General features: G+C 37.8%; 1 protein-coding gene across 1 annotated transcript in view; it reads left to right on the plus strand.

Moving 5' to 3' along the window:
* mdn1 (midasin AAA ATPase 1) overlaps nucleotides 1-11,799 on the plus strand; it is a 239,274-nt gene extending 227,475 nt beyond the window's left edge. Inside the window, exons 97-102 of the mRNA XM_039747985.1 lie at nucleotides 2,881-3,055; nucleotides 4,587-4,660; nucleotides 5,616-5,730; nucleotides 6,397-6,457; nucleotides 6,676-6,818; nucleotides 11,156-11,799. Coding sequence (XP_039603919.1) covers nucleotides 2,881-3,055; nucleotides 4,587-4,660; nucleotides 5,616-5,730; nucleotides 6,397-6,457; nucleotides 6,676-6,818; nucleotides 11,156-11,341 — 754 coding nt within the window. The 3' untranslated portion in view covers nucleotides 11,342-11,799. The remainder of the gene's footprint in view (nucleotides 1-2,880; nucleotides 3,056-4,586; nucleotides 4,661-5,615; nucleotides 5,731-6,396; nucleotides 6,458-6,675; nucleotides 6,819-11,155) is intronic.
* The last annotated feature ends 236 nt before the right edge of the window (nucleotides 11,800-12,035 follow it).

A 12,035-nucleotide genomic window follows, 5' to 3' on the forward strand; every position in this document is an offset into this window, starting at 1 on the left:
AAGGAGATGCCCAGCAGAAAAGATCTGCAAAAGTTAAACAAAAATGGGAATTTAATTAAGTCCTTGTCTTTGTATCACTCATCAGTGACACCTTCCATCTCGTCTGAAATAACAATAGTGGTAACAGAATACATCAAAGGATCTGCACAAACCCAATAAACGAAATGGTCTATAGTGTGTTGATTTTTTTAAAATAGTTTAAACTGCTGAATGTGTTTGAAGACAACTGGGAGGTCAGTCTGACCAAAATTGCAGCCACAGAGAGTTAATTGATTTTGATAAGTTTATTCAGTAATTTGAAAAATGATTAAAGGAATTTGGTCCTTAGATGTCCTTAAAGTTTAGGGGATAAAAAAAGATGGCGGAAGAGAGCAAATAAGTGTATTCAGCTATGACACATAATTCAATAAATGGCAATGCAGGATACATTTTCAATTTTATTAAAAAAAAAATCAATGCATATTTATATTAAAAAGCACCATTAAAAATAAACACACATGATTGACCAATGGAAAATTAGTTTTCAATAGTCGCTGTGAGTACTTATTGTGAAGTGTCCACATTAAAATATATTAATACATAATGATAAAGCAGGTACATCTAATACAGTGCTAAGTTACTCCGAAGTGTTTGTGGTTAGGGTACCTCAGAAGTTCCCATTTGCACCCTCTCATGCGGTGCTGTTTTAGGTCTTGGTGTGAGTAGAAATGTTACCAGCTGATGCTTCATGTGTAGTGGTAGAACACTGAGGTTCTTTATAAAAAAACACTAGAAAAACACAAACATGCAGCATTTTGGGGGCTAAGTGGCAAATCAGTAGGGCTGCACAATTTGTTCAAATAATCATATTGCAAATATTCTTAAACATTGTGATTGCGATTTAAACTGCGATATGCAAGTATTAAAGTTACCAGTTTGCATTCTAGTTTGTTTCATTGCTGAAAGCAAGTGATGGCATAAATGATCACGCTAAGATGATATTTGCCAGTAGTTATTTAGGAGCCTAAAAGTGATTAAGAAGGCTTCTGATTGGTCAGTCTTACTGCAAGTTCCACACATGCGTAGTTCACAAAGCCAAACCCTCTACAAATGCACAAAGTAATTTTAGGTAGAATGTATATTATTGGTAGAAAATCAAAGCCTTTTGTTGTTTAGCAATCCCATGGGTTCAGATTACTATTTTAATTTGATTAGTTGTGCAGTGATATTGGCCTGTGTGACACACAAAACGCCTTAGCCATTGTGTAAGACTTTTTGAGGTGCTGGCACAGTCCACCGTGCTACTAGACAGCCCATTTATCACGAACTCGCATTAACAGTATATACAAAAATCTACAACACAAGACTCCACTACCAAAGAAAAAGCATGTTGAAGCTCATTTAAAGTTTACTGCACAATATTTGGTCAAGCCTATGAAATGCTGGACGAATGTAGTCTAGTCAAACGAGCAAAGTTAAAACTTTTTGGCTGTAATACTACACCACCATGTTTGCAGGAGAAATGACATGGCACATCACCCGAAAAACACCATACCAACAGGGAAGTTTGGAGGTGGAAGCATCATGCTGTGGGGATGTTTCTCGTCCCATGGTACTGGCAGACTTAATATAATTGAAGGAGTGATGAATGAGGCAATGTACCGAGAGATTTCTTGAAATTAGTCTGCTGCCATCCACCAGGACATGGATTGACTTTTCAGTAGGACAACAATCCAAAACATACAGCAAAGGAAACTCTTAGTTGGTTTCAGAGAAAGAAAATCAAGTTGTTAGAATGGCCCAGTCAATCACCTGACTTAAATCCAATTGAACATTTGTGGAAGGAACTAAAGATCTGAGTTCACAAGATGGCCCCCTGGAATCTTCAAGATTTAAAGACAGTGACTTTAGAAGAAGGGTTCAAAATCACACTTGAGCACTGCAGGTGATTGGTTTCTTCATACAGGAAACGTCTTCAAGCTGTCATTACAAACAAAGGCTTCACCACTAAGTATTTAATTGACGTGTTCGCTACTTTTTCCCTGTGCCTTTCCACTTTATTACAAACAACTTTTACCTATGGCCTTTGGTGTTGTGAATTTTTTTATATTTGTGGATTTCTTGAGTTCATACCAATGTCTGGTATGAGTTTCATGTGAGTAGCCTCATTGGAAATATATTTACTGAAGAAAATGTTGACACATTCAATATTTATTTCCACCACTGTATGTGTAGATTTTTTAAAAATAAGCATGTTTGTGTGTATGTGCGTGTTTAAAATAAATGTGATACTGTGTGTGTTTTTGCATGTTTTGTTTCATCTTTCGTCACAGACTTTGCCATTTTACTGCTAGCAACTTTTCTTGACTTCTGTTTCCTCCATCTCTGACTCCATAAAGTGATGGGCAGGAATTTATTGAACTAATTACGTTTATATTTCCTTCGCTTCAAACAAAACTGTTGTAAAGATCCAATGGTTTTAACAAAATAAATAGAAGTTGCCCAAGCAGTGCTGGTGATGATTGCACATGCATTGCCAGGACTGCCCTCCCTTCTCAAGCCGCTCCTTTTGTGTTGTGTGCTTCAGTGCTTGGATAAGTTCCAGTTCACCAAATATAAGTTGCTTATAAAATGGGTATTCTGAAACATGCCAATGCCATAGTGAGCTTTCGCAGGTTACTTGTAGCAGTGTGACGCCTGGAATGCTGTGTTAATTATTATATATTGTGTTGATGATAAAAGAATTTGTTTTTTTATTATATGAATTAGTGTGATACAGTTAACAATTCATGATTTTGACAGAATTAAAGTAATTTTCCTTTTAGGATATTTCAGTATATTCTGTGCATGTTTTTCTACAATGAGATATTTATATGTACTCTTTTTTTCTTAATTGTACAGGGGGGATTTTCGAACTGGCAAAAGACTAAATATGCGTAAGGTAATTCCTTATATTGCCAGTCAATTCCGGAAGGATAAAATCTGGTTACGACGAACAAAGCCCAGTAAACGAGAATATCAAATCTGCTTAGCTATAGATGATTCCTCAAGCATGATCGATAACCACTCAAAACAGGTACAGCTTTCAAATCACATTTACATGTCATTTCTTAAATAATCGCTTTATACTGATCTTATACAACTTTAATTTCTGAGGAATTTTAGTGTACAGAATTATACCAATTGTCCTTTTCTCCAGAATGTGCTTCTGAAAACAACTGAAGTTATCCATGAAAAGTCCCAGCTAATAGACAATACAATATAGTTAGCAAAACACTGTGAAAACACTGCCATTGAAGACAACAATGTGGTGTTCTATTTTATTTGCTTATTTGTCTTTCCCTACTTTCTGCTGGTCGTTAATGTGCACTTTTTTTGTCATTGGCTCAATAAGTGTTGCTGCTCCATCCACGACATGCTGGTATCTTTGGACATTTTTAGATAAACTGAGTTTGTCACTCTGATCAGTCAAGTCCAGACATTTGTACAAAGGAATGGGAAGGAGGGTGTTGCAGCCTAGTCGGTACAGTTCCTAATGTTTGCAATAGATAATATTTAAAAAAAAAAAAAGGTTAAAAATTACTCTTAGCCACTTGAAAAGGCTGATTTAACACAGGCAAGTATTCTGGCCTGTTTTCATTTGCATAGGTTAAGAATAGTTTTGCAGATAATTGTGCATTAAACCGATGGGTATTGTGTATGCGCCAGCTGATCACTGCATTGGGTCTAAGTCAGTCAAGTCAAATCAACTTCATTGATAAAACACATTTAAGACAGCTAGTTCTGAACAAGGTAAAAATAAATACAGGCTTAAATACGCACACTTGAGGTTCAGCTGTGAAAGTAGAAAACACTTGTGAAAAGTTGGGAGCAGGCGCTGATTACAGCACATTGTTGTACCCACCATACGGCGAACCACCCAGATTGAGATCTGAGTTGCAGCCATGCAACGGGTGACACCTCAGCAGCACACTGAACAGTGTGAGTGCCAGTCCTGCCACCAACCCTCAAGTTTTTCCTGCAAGTTGGAGGACCTGCTGACAGGGCTAGATGCAGGTTAACATCATACCCAGGACAAAGCAATTGCAGTTTAAGGGCCCTGCTCAGGAGCCCAACAAAGCAGAGTCACTTCTGCTGTTTATAGGATTCGAACTGGCAACCTTCTGATTGCTGGCACAGCTCCCTAGCCTCAGAGCCACCACACTTGTAAAAGTCCTTCAGAAAGTCCCTCTGTGTTTTTGACCAGTTGATTAAATGCTCATTCTTCCTAATGCTGTGCAAATTCTGCAGATGTGTTCTCATTTTGCTTCTATCTTTTGTCAGTAGTCACTGTTTGTAAGGGCTGACATATGTTGTTTGGTTCTTGGTTCTTAGGCACAGTTACAGCTGTCCGCCTGGAGACATCAGAAATCTTTTAAGTGTTGCATAGAAATCCTACTGGAAGATTGACATGATCCATGGCATTTGTGTATATGACCAATAGTGCAACTTGTGGCACGTACTGAATTGGATCTTTCCACATGGAGCAGATTTATGTTAAAATATCTTATAGATTTTGGAGTGGAAGCCATTTTCTTCTAACATTCTTCATGTTATGTTTTATGTAGATGGCTTTTGAGTCTCTCTCTGTCATCGGGAATGCCTTGACCCTTCTAGAAGTTGGACGCATTTCTGTCTGCAGGTAAGACAGTTAGCAAGAAGTAGATGATAGAGTATGAGGAGAAGAAGCCATTCAGTTCCTTCAGGCTAACCAGATTTTCCAGATCTGCAAGCTGTGATGCTATCACTGAGTCATCTCCTGCATTGTTTGTCTGTTTTCTAGACTAAAGATGGTTCAGTTTCATGTAAAAATTTATTAAAGTAATTATAGTAGACTGTATCGGTTAAAGCCAAGCAGCCAAAGTATTGTAATTTGAAAACACATGCATGCTTTAGCTAGTTGTGCTGATTAGTTGCTGTGGCCCTCAAAGATGTGTGTTAGGTCAGTTGGCTTGTGGGTAGTAATGTGTGATTGTGTATGTGGGCTGGGATTATTGGGAAAAGGTCTTGATTCAAGTGTAAAGGAGACAAAAAAAAAATCGTTTTTGGTTTTTTTTTTTGAAGCCCGTATTTCTGTAGCTAAAGCACCAGTTGTTTTTTGACGTGTCTGTGCCATATGCTCACTTGTCCCTGGGTAATCCTTTTGTTACCATATGCTGCTTGAACAATGGTGACAGTAAAGGTTTACCAAAACATTTTACGAGTATTATCTGAGATTTAACTGATAAATTGTAGACTTGCAGGCAATGGTCATTGGTATCATCAGAGCTACTGTATAAAAAAATTTTGATAAAATTTTACTTCCCTGTGTGTATATATAAACTGTGTGAATATAATATAAATGTGAACCCATTGTTCTTTTTTTCCTATATCCTTCCATCAGTTTTTAAACCCAATTTATCCTTTCCATTTGAAATTTCCAAAGCACAGCACAAAGCTTCTTGGCCTAGGAGTTATTAGAGCTGTCATGATTTAAAAACTGTGTGGACGCAAGTAACTTCATCTTCATCAGCAGAATTTCCCTGATAAACTTCTATGCCTGAAGCCTTGCACTGCTCATTTTCGTTTTTTTTTTGTTTGTTTTTAATTAATTCCAGTTTTGGTGAATCATTTCAACTACTACATCCATTCCATGAACAGTTTAATGAGCAATCTGGTTCTAGAATACTCAGGCTATGCAAGTTTCAACAAAAGAAAACTAAAATTGCTGAGGTGAGTCTTTTAAATATGTTGTATAGCTTTATTATTTAGGGAAAATATTGTTGCTTTGTTGTTTGTTTCTGTTTTGAATGGCCTTTTGCATGATTAGAGTGCTTTTTTTTTTTTAAACACTCTGTTTCTCAGTGTCATTGTGATACTGCCAAATTTTACAGTTTTACTACTGGGTTGTGACTGTTTGTATTCTGAGACTTTGGAAGGAAGCTGAAAGGAATGAAACTGTACCAGCTTGGTTAAATATGGGAAACTCTTTGACATATGCTGTGCTGCCAGCGGCTATGACAACTAATTACCGTTAAGCAAAAAGAAATCCGACATTTCAACATTCACTAAGAACACAGCCCCACTGTAGACAGTATTCTACTTTCAGTGGCACTCATGCACAAAAATCGGTCATTTCAGCCATGCATGACGTATGAGGTGTTTAATGCATAGGACCTTCAGAGACTTCTACACTGACCAAATGTTTACCACCTTCAAGCAGATTTTATAAAGATGAGCACTGTTTAACACCTTCAGGTCCTCTCCTCACTTAATATCCATTGCAATGTAACAATCATAAAACCATCATCACACCAAAAAAAGTATTTCATAAAACTTGATTCTGTTGAATAAGAGCTCATTACAACTTGTATTGCATTTTGTTTTTTCCATGTTTAGTTTTTGGACTCTGCAGCAGGAATGTTTATAGCAGCGAGACAGCAATTCCAAACTAATATTGGTAAGTAAATTAATTGTCACAGTAACTGAAAGCAAACCATGGAAATATATGTTTTTTTTTAATATACTTTAGCCCTTGAATTTAATTCTTTTGAAAATTAAATATAAAGTTTATTGTGCCTTCACTCAATAGTTTTTCCTAAAGCTCTGTTATTTGAAGTAGCACATCTTGGCTTGGTGCTCTGCACATTTGATCTTTGGATATGTTTGTACACACAGAAACTGCTCAGCTACTGCTCATTGTCTCTGATGGACGAGGCCTCTTTTTGGAAGGGAAGGAGCGAGTTACAGCAGCAGTTCAAGGAATACGCAGTGCCAGAGTTTTTGTGATTTTTGTGGTGCTGGACAACCCTAATTCCAGGGTAAGGAATAATGCACTTTTTAGATGTGCTTAGTTTAAATATTACTTTGAAGAGGGAGCAGGAACTTCTCTTCATCACCTTAACATGGCCAGTGCTGGACAGCTTCCGCTTACTTGACTGTGTGTGGAGCACAGCAATAAAGCAACATTACTCTTAGGAGAGCACAAGTCCAATGCTCATCTTAAAAAAAAAAAATGTTTTCCTTCTTTCAGGACTCCTGAAAAACAGCAAAGGAAAAAACAGATTGCAGTGGTGGAAAGTCTGTATGTAATATTCTACAGGAAACCAACAATTGTTGATAACAGAGCAGAGGCCTTTGCTGTGAGCTACAATGAGAAAATATGTACATTCAAACGAATGAGCTAGTCAGATGAAAAAAGAAAGCTAGTTTAACATCTGTTCTCATTTATGGTAGCAACTCATCACACCTTAACATTCTTGTTCTTATATCTCACTCTCAGCCCCACCATGTCGCACAGAACAGTCATTAAGAATCTTACACTGTAATCATCAGTGCTACATGGCCATTCTCACCTCTGTTCTTTTTGATATGTGTCCAGTGTACAAGGTAGTAACAGGCAGGCAGTCCAAGAATTCATTTTGCATTCCTCTAACTTGTTAATATACTTTTAACAAATGAGGCTCATATTCGACTTGGGATTAAATAATGGCCTTTCAGCATGAGTGTCTTGCTACAGATCAGAAACACAGTATGTCAACTATGGCCGATCATTGAATCAATCATTATTTTATCTAGCACCATACAAATCATGAAAGCCATTGCCAGGTGCGCTTTGGAGCAAGCAAGATTGTAATACAGTATCAAATACACAGAGTAGTTGGTTCATTCCTAGTGTAGGATTTTTTTGATTAATTAATAAACAGACAGCCACCCTGGGGCAGCAAATTAATGAAGTAAATAGCATGTAGGAGCTGTGTTTCACGTTCCAGTTGGGACGCCAGAAAAATGAAGAGATCTGTACAATTTATGAATAACGTTAATAACCCATCTAAAGTCTACATTGACACTTTTCCCTTTCTCTGTTGTGGTTCGAAACATGGCCAAAGACGTGCTTTCACAAATAACGCAGACACACTTGTTGAAATAAGCAAATTCGTACAATTTATTTTTAACATAAGGGTAACAGAAGATGGATATACTGTTTGTAAATATATATCTCTATTATAAAAAAAATCCTGGAGAGAAGCACTAGGGATATGAGACGTGATCTTCAAATGAAGATCACGGAAGACACTTAAAAGACCCGCGAGACGAAAGTGATTGGCCACGGAGCGTCTCGCGATGTCTTAGAACATGAGATTCTTGCAAGACACGCCCTACTTACAACCAATATCAATTAAGACCATGGGCAGCAAAACATTCAATCATGCAAAGGCTGTGAGCACACATCAATCCAGGGCTGTCAGCGCATATAAAGTGTATAAGGACAATACGTTATAAATGAAACGTCGACGACTAAGTGAAGAAGAAAGCAGCACGGAGAAAAGAGACTCAAAAGCGTTGGAGAGAAAAAAGAGCAAAAAAGAATAATCTAGGTGCAAAATCAGAAAATAAGGAAAAGTAATTATCAGCCCGGTCTGACGCTGTTCGTTTTCAAATAATATTGCATGAACTTAACTATTTTAGAATAAAAACATACATTTGATTTCAGTCTTTTTTTTTTATTCAGTTCCATTCTCTCAGTCGTGTTCACGATTCCCCCAATCTGACAATGCTGTTTTCACATAAAGACGCTATAACTCAAATGTGATTTATTTGAGAGCGCTATACTCGAATGTTATTTATATAGGGAAGAAAGTACAATGTCAGGTGCTCATTCAGTGTAATAGGAACCATAGCCCAGAGAGATGTGTACACTGCAACAAGTACACATGTCGTGAATGTAGGAAGGGTGTGTGGAAATTGTTAATATTTGAATGTGATGATTTTATACAGCACGGATCGGAAATCAGCAGTTCTTAGCATTGCACCACGCAAGCTGTCGTATCAACCGCCTACTGTAACTTGCTTTATTTTTTCTTCACTTATAGTCTAGAATAAAAGTGCACTTGTTTTTTATTCTTGTACACCAACATATGTTCCTGTGTTTGAGCGACACGGGCATGCTAAAAAAATAGACGTGTAATGCCACGAAAAGTGCACACAGGCACTTCAGTTCGCAAGCATTGGTACGAGAATGCAGTCACAAGTACGCTGCAGAGCTACAGCGCATCTTTATGTGAAAACAGCATTCTCAGATGGGGGGTAGGGAAGGATCCTGAACACGACTGAGAATGAAAAGTGAATAAAAAAAAAAAAAACAACCTTTACAAGTATCATAAATTACTGGCTGTTACACACTGAAATCAAATGCATGTTTTTATTCTAAAATAGTAAGAATAAGAGCAATTTACTTCTCAAAACTGAGCCATGTGGGATCGAACTCATGAGCTTTTGGATACCAGTAAGCGGCTGATACCATTATGCTACTGTGTCAGCTGCAGTACGTACGTGTCAATATGGCATGCTAAGGTGGCTTTTTCTGCAGTTATATTTTTGAATAACAGCATACTTGTTCTGTTATATGTGTACCTTTTGTGAAAGTGTTTGATATTTGGACTTCAGGCTTCATACATTATATAGTTTATGCTTACATTTTGTCATGTACTACTACAATATGAAAAACGTTTCTGTTTTAAAAATGTGTTTACACGGATTACTGTAGAAACGGAACACACGTGAAATGCGTGTATTCCAAATAATAATCTATTCTTTCCACTCTAAAACTCCACTTCACTCCTAGATAATCAATCAAGGCATGAGCTGGGAGAAGTTTGTGCACGTTCTAAGTCGGTGGGGGGATGGAATAGCCGGCTGCTTGCAGCCTGATTTTTATCAGCACATTTAGATGACAAAAGACGCTGGTGGAGAGCTGTGAACGATTTTAAGAAGCGATTTTAAGGTGGGACGGAATTACGAGTTTTTTCGTAGGCTCTGGTAATTCTAGTGTTAAGAGGTTAAAAAACAAGGGGGCCAAACACATGCAGAGCAGGTTAGAGATAATGTAAACTGGAATTCAGAAGACTCAAAAACAAAAATGTAGGCACGAAACACATGCAGAGCAAGATACAGAATATGAAAGCAGAAAAAAACGACAGTGTCAAAAAAAAGAAAGGAAACATTGCATTAGCGCAAAGAAAGAGAAATTATTACTCTGAGAAATAATGAAAAGGCGAATAGAGATCGAATATATGGACAAAGGTGATATGTCAGAAGTATGTAAATATTGTAAGGCTTTGAACTTTTATTTTTTTCGCCTGTGGGCTACGTCTTCCCCGTACCTACAAACGCAACACAGTCCCACAAGCACAAAACAGCAACACAAAAGCACAAAGCAAAACACACTTCTCTTCACCACTACTCCTCCCGTCAAGCGTTGTCCTCCTCCTCCTCCCGACTCTAGCTTCCCGGAGTTAGACTGCTGGCTCCTTTTATAACACCCCCAGAAGTGCTCGTTGACAGCACTTCCGGGTGTGGCAGAAAACCTGCCCAAGAGTGCTCAGGAGCTGTTGCAGCACTCCTTGGTGGCACCCTCAGATCCCAAGAGGGCTGTAACCAACTCCAATCACCGTGAAGCCCTGCGGGAGTCGGAGGCACTGCTGCAACCCAGGAGGGCTGCCATCCATGTCTGTTTCCCCGGACCATATACAGAAGGGCCGTCGCCACTATATATATATATATATATATATATATATATATATATATATATATATATATATATATATATATATATATTCCTTTTTATCATCACAGAACTTGTGGCAGAACATAAAATAAGTAATTTTGGAAATATGTACATGAAAGTAGAAATGTCTAGTTGATTTTTCAGTCTGTGCTTGTCATATGTATATTGTTGGATATCAAATAATCTTTCATAACTCCTTACCCAGGGTATCGCTTAGCGTCTCCTGGTTTTTTCTTATAGACTGGTTTTCCAGACATGCAGATGTTAAGTTCAGAAATATTATTTTTAAAGTCTAAACTACACACGTATCAGAGTTTTGAATTAGGTCACAGTTAAAATCTCCAGTTCATTCTACCCACAACAGGGGAAATAAACAAGTACAAAAGGAAAACCAACATTTTGCTTTTTTTTTTGGCTAGTGACCCAGTAGTTAGGATATAGCGGGGGATGGATGGATGGATGAAAAATGCATGTTGTTATAACGTCCATAGTTGTTTCAGTGTTGCTGTAGTAAAGGTTATTTCACTTCCCATTCTAAAATTAAATTCTACATGGAAATAAAATAATACATTTGTGCTTTTATCTCCTCAGGATTCAGTTTTGGATATTAAAGTGCCTATTTTCAAAGGGCCAGGAGAAATGCCGGAAATCAAATCCTACATGGAGGAGTTTCCATTCCCGTTCTACATCATCCTACGAGATGTGAATGCTCTGCCGGAAACGCTGAGCGATGCGCTGCGCCAGTGGTTTGAGCTTGTGACTGCTGCTGACCAATAGCAAGCCTTGACGTGACTTGCTGGCTCCTACAGATCGTTTGAACTCTTAACACTGCTGCTATGTTTACAGTTGAAGACTTGGTGCACAGTGCCTTTTACAGTTGGCTTTGTTTTTCAGTTTGTTTTTTTTAAGCCAACTTATTTATCACTTAGCAATATAATGTAATCTTGATTTTTCAGGGGAGCTTTAAACTGCTACCATTAGCAGTTAATAAAAAGACGTGCATTGAATTTTTGTTAAGTACTATATGGAGGGATAAACAGTTACTTGTTGCCACTTCCAGTGCCTTCGCAGTGCCAAATGAGACTGCAGAATTATGACGATTCTAGTATAATAATTGTCTTTTTAAGCCTTTGTATTATGCATTTGATTTATTTCCCTTGCCAATGTGAAATATATATTGATTGGACCTTATGGTGCAATTTTAGTCAAACAAAATAAAATATTGTCTGCATGTACGTAGGCATTTTTTCCTCTCTGTTTGGTCATAGAAAAATGGTTTTCCCTCATTTTACAAGTGCACTTCAGCCTGATTTCTGCTAACGGCTTTTCAGTCTGTTGTAATTTCGCTTGGTTAAATCTGAGCAGAGAGAGTGGCTACTGGAAGAGCTAGCAGTGGTTGTCACCCAGTGTTCCAGCTTCTACCCATAATCCACATACAGACTGTTGACTGGTACAGGTACCAGTCTGCCTC

The sequence above is a fragment of the Polypterus senegalus genome, chromosome 3 (genome assembly GCF_016835505.1).
Source record: "Polypterus senegalus isolate Bchr_013 chromosome 3, ASM1683550v1, whole genome shotgun sequence".
NCBI classification, from domain to species: Eukaryota; Metazoa; Chordata; class Cladistia; order Polypteriformes; family Polypteridae; genus Polypterus; species Polypterus senegalus.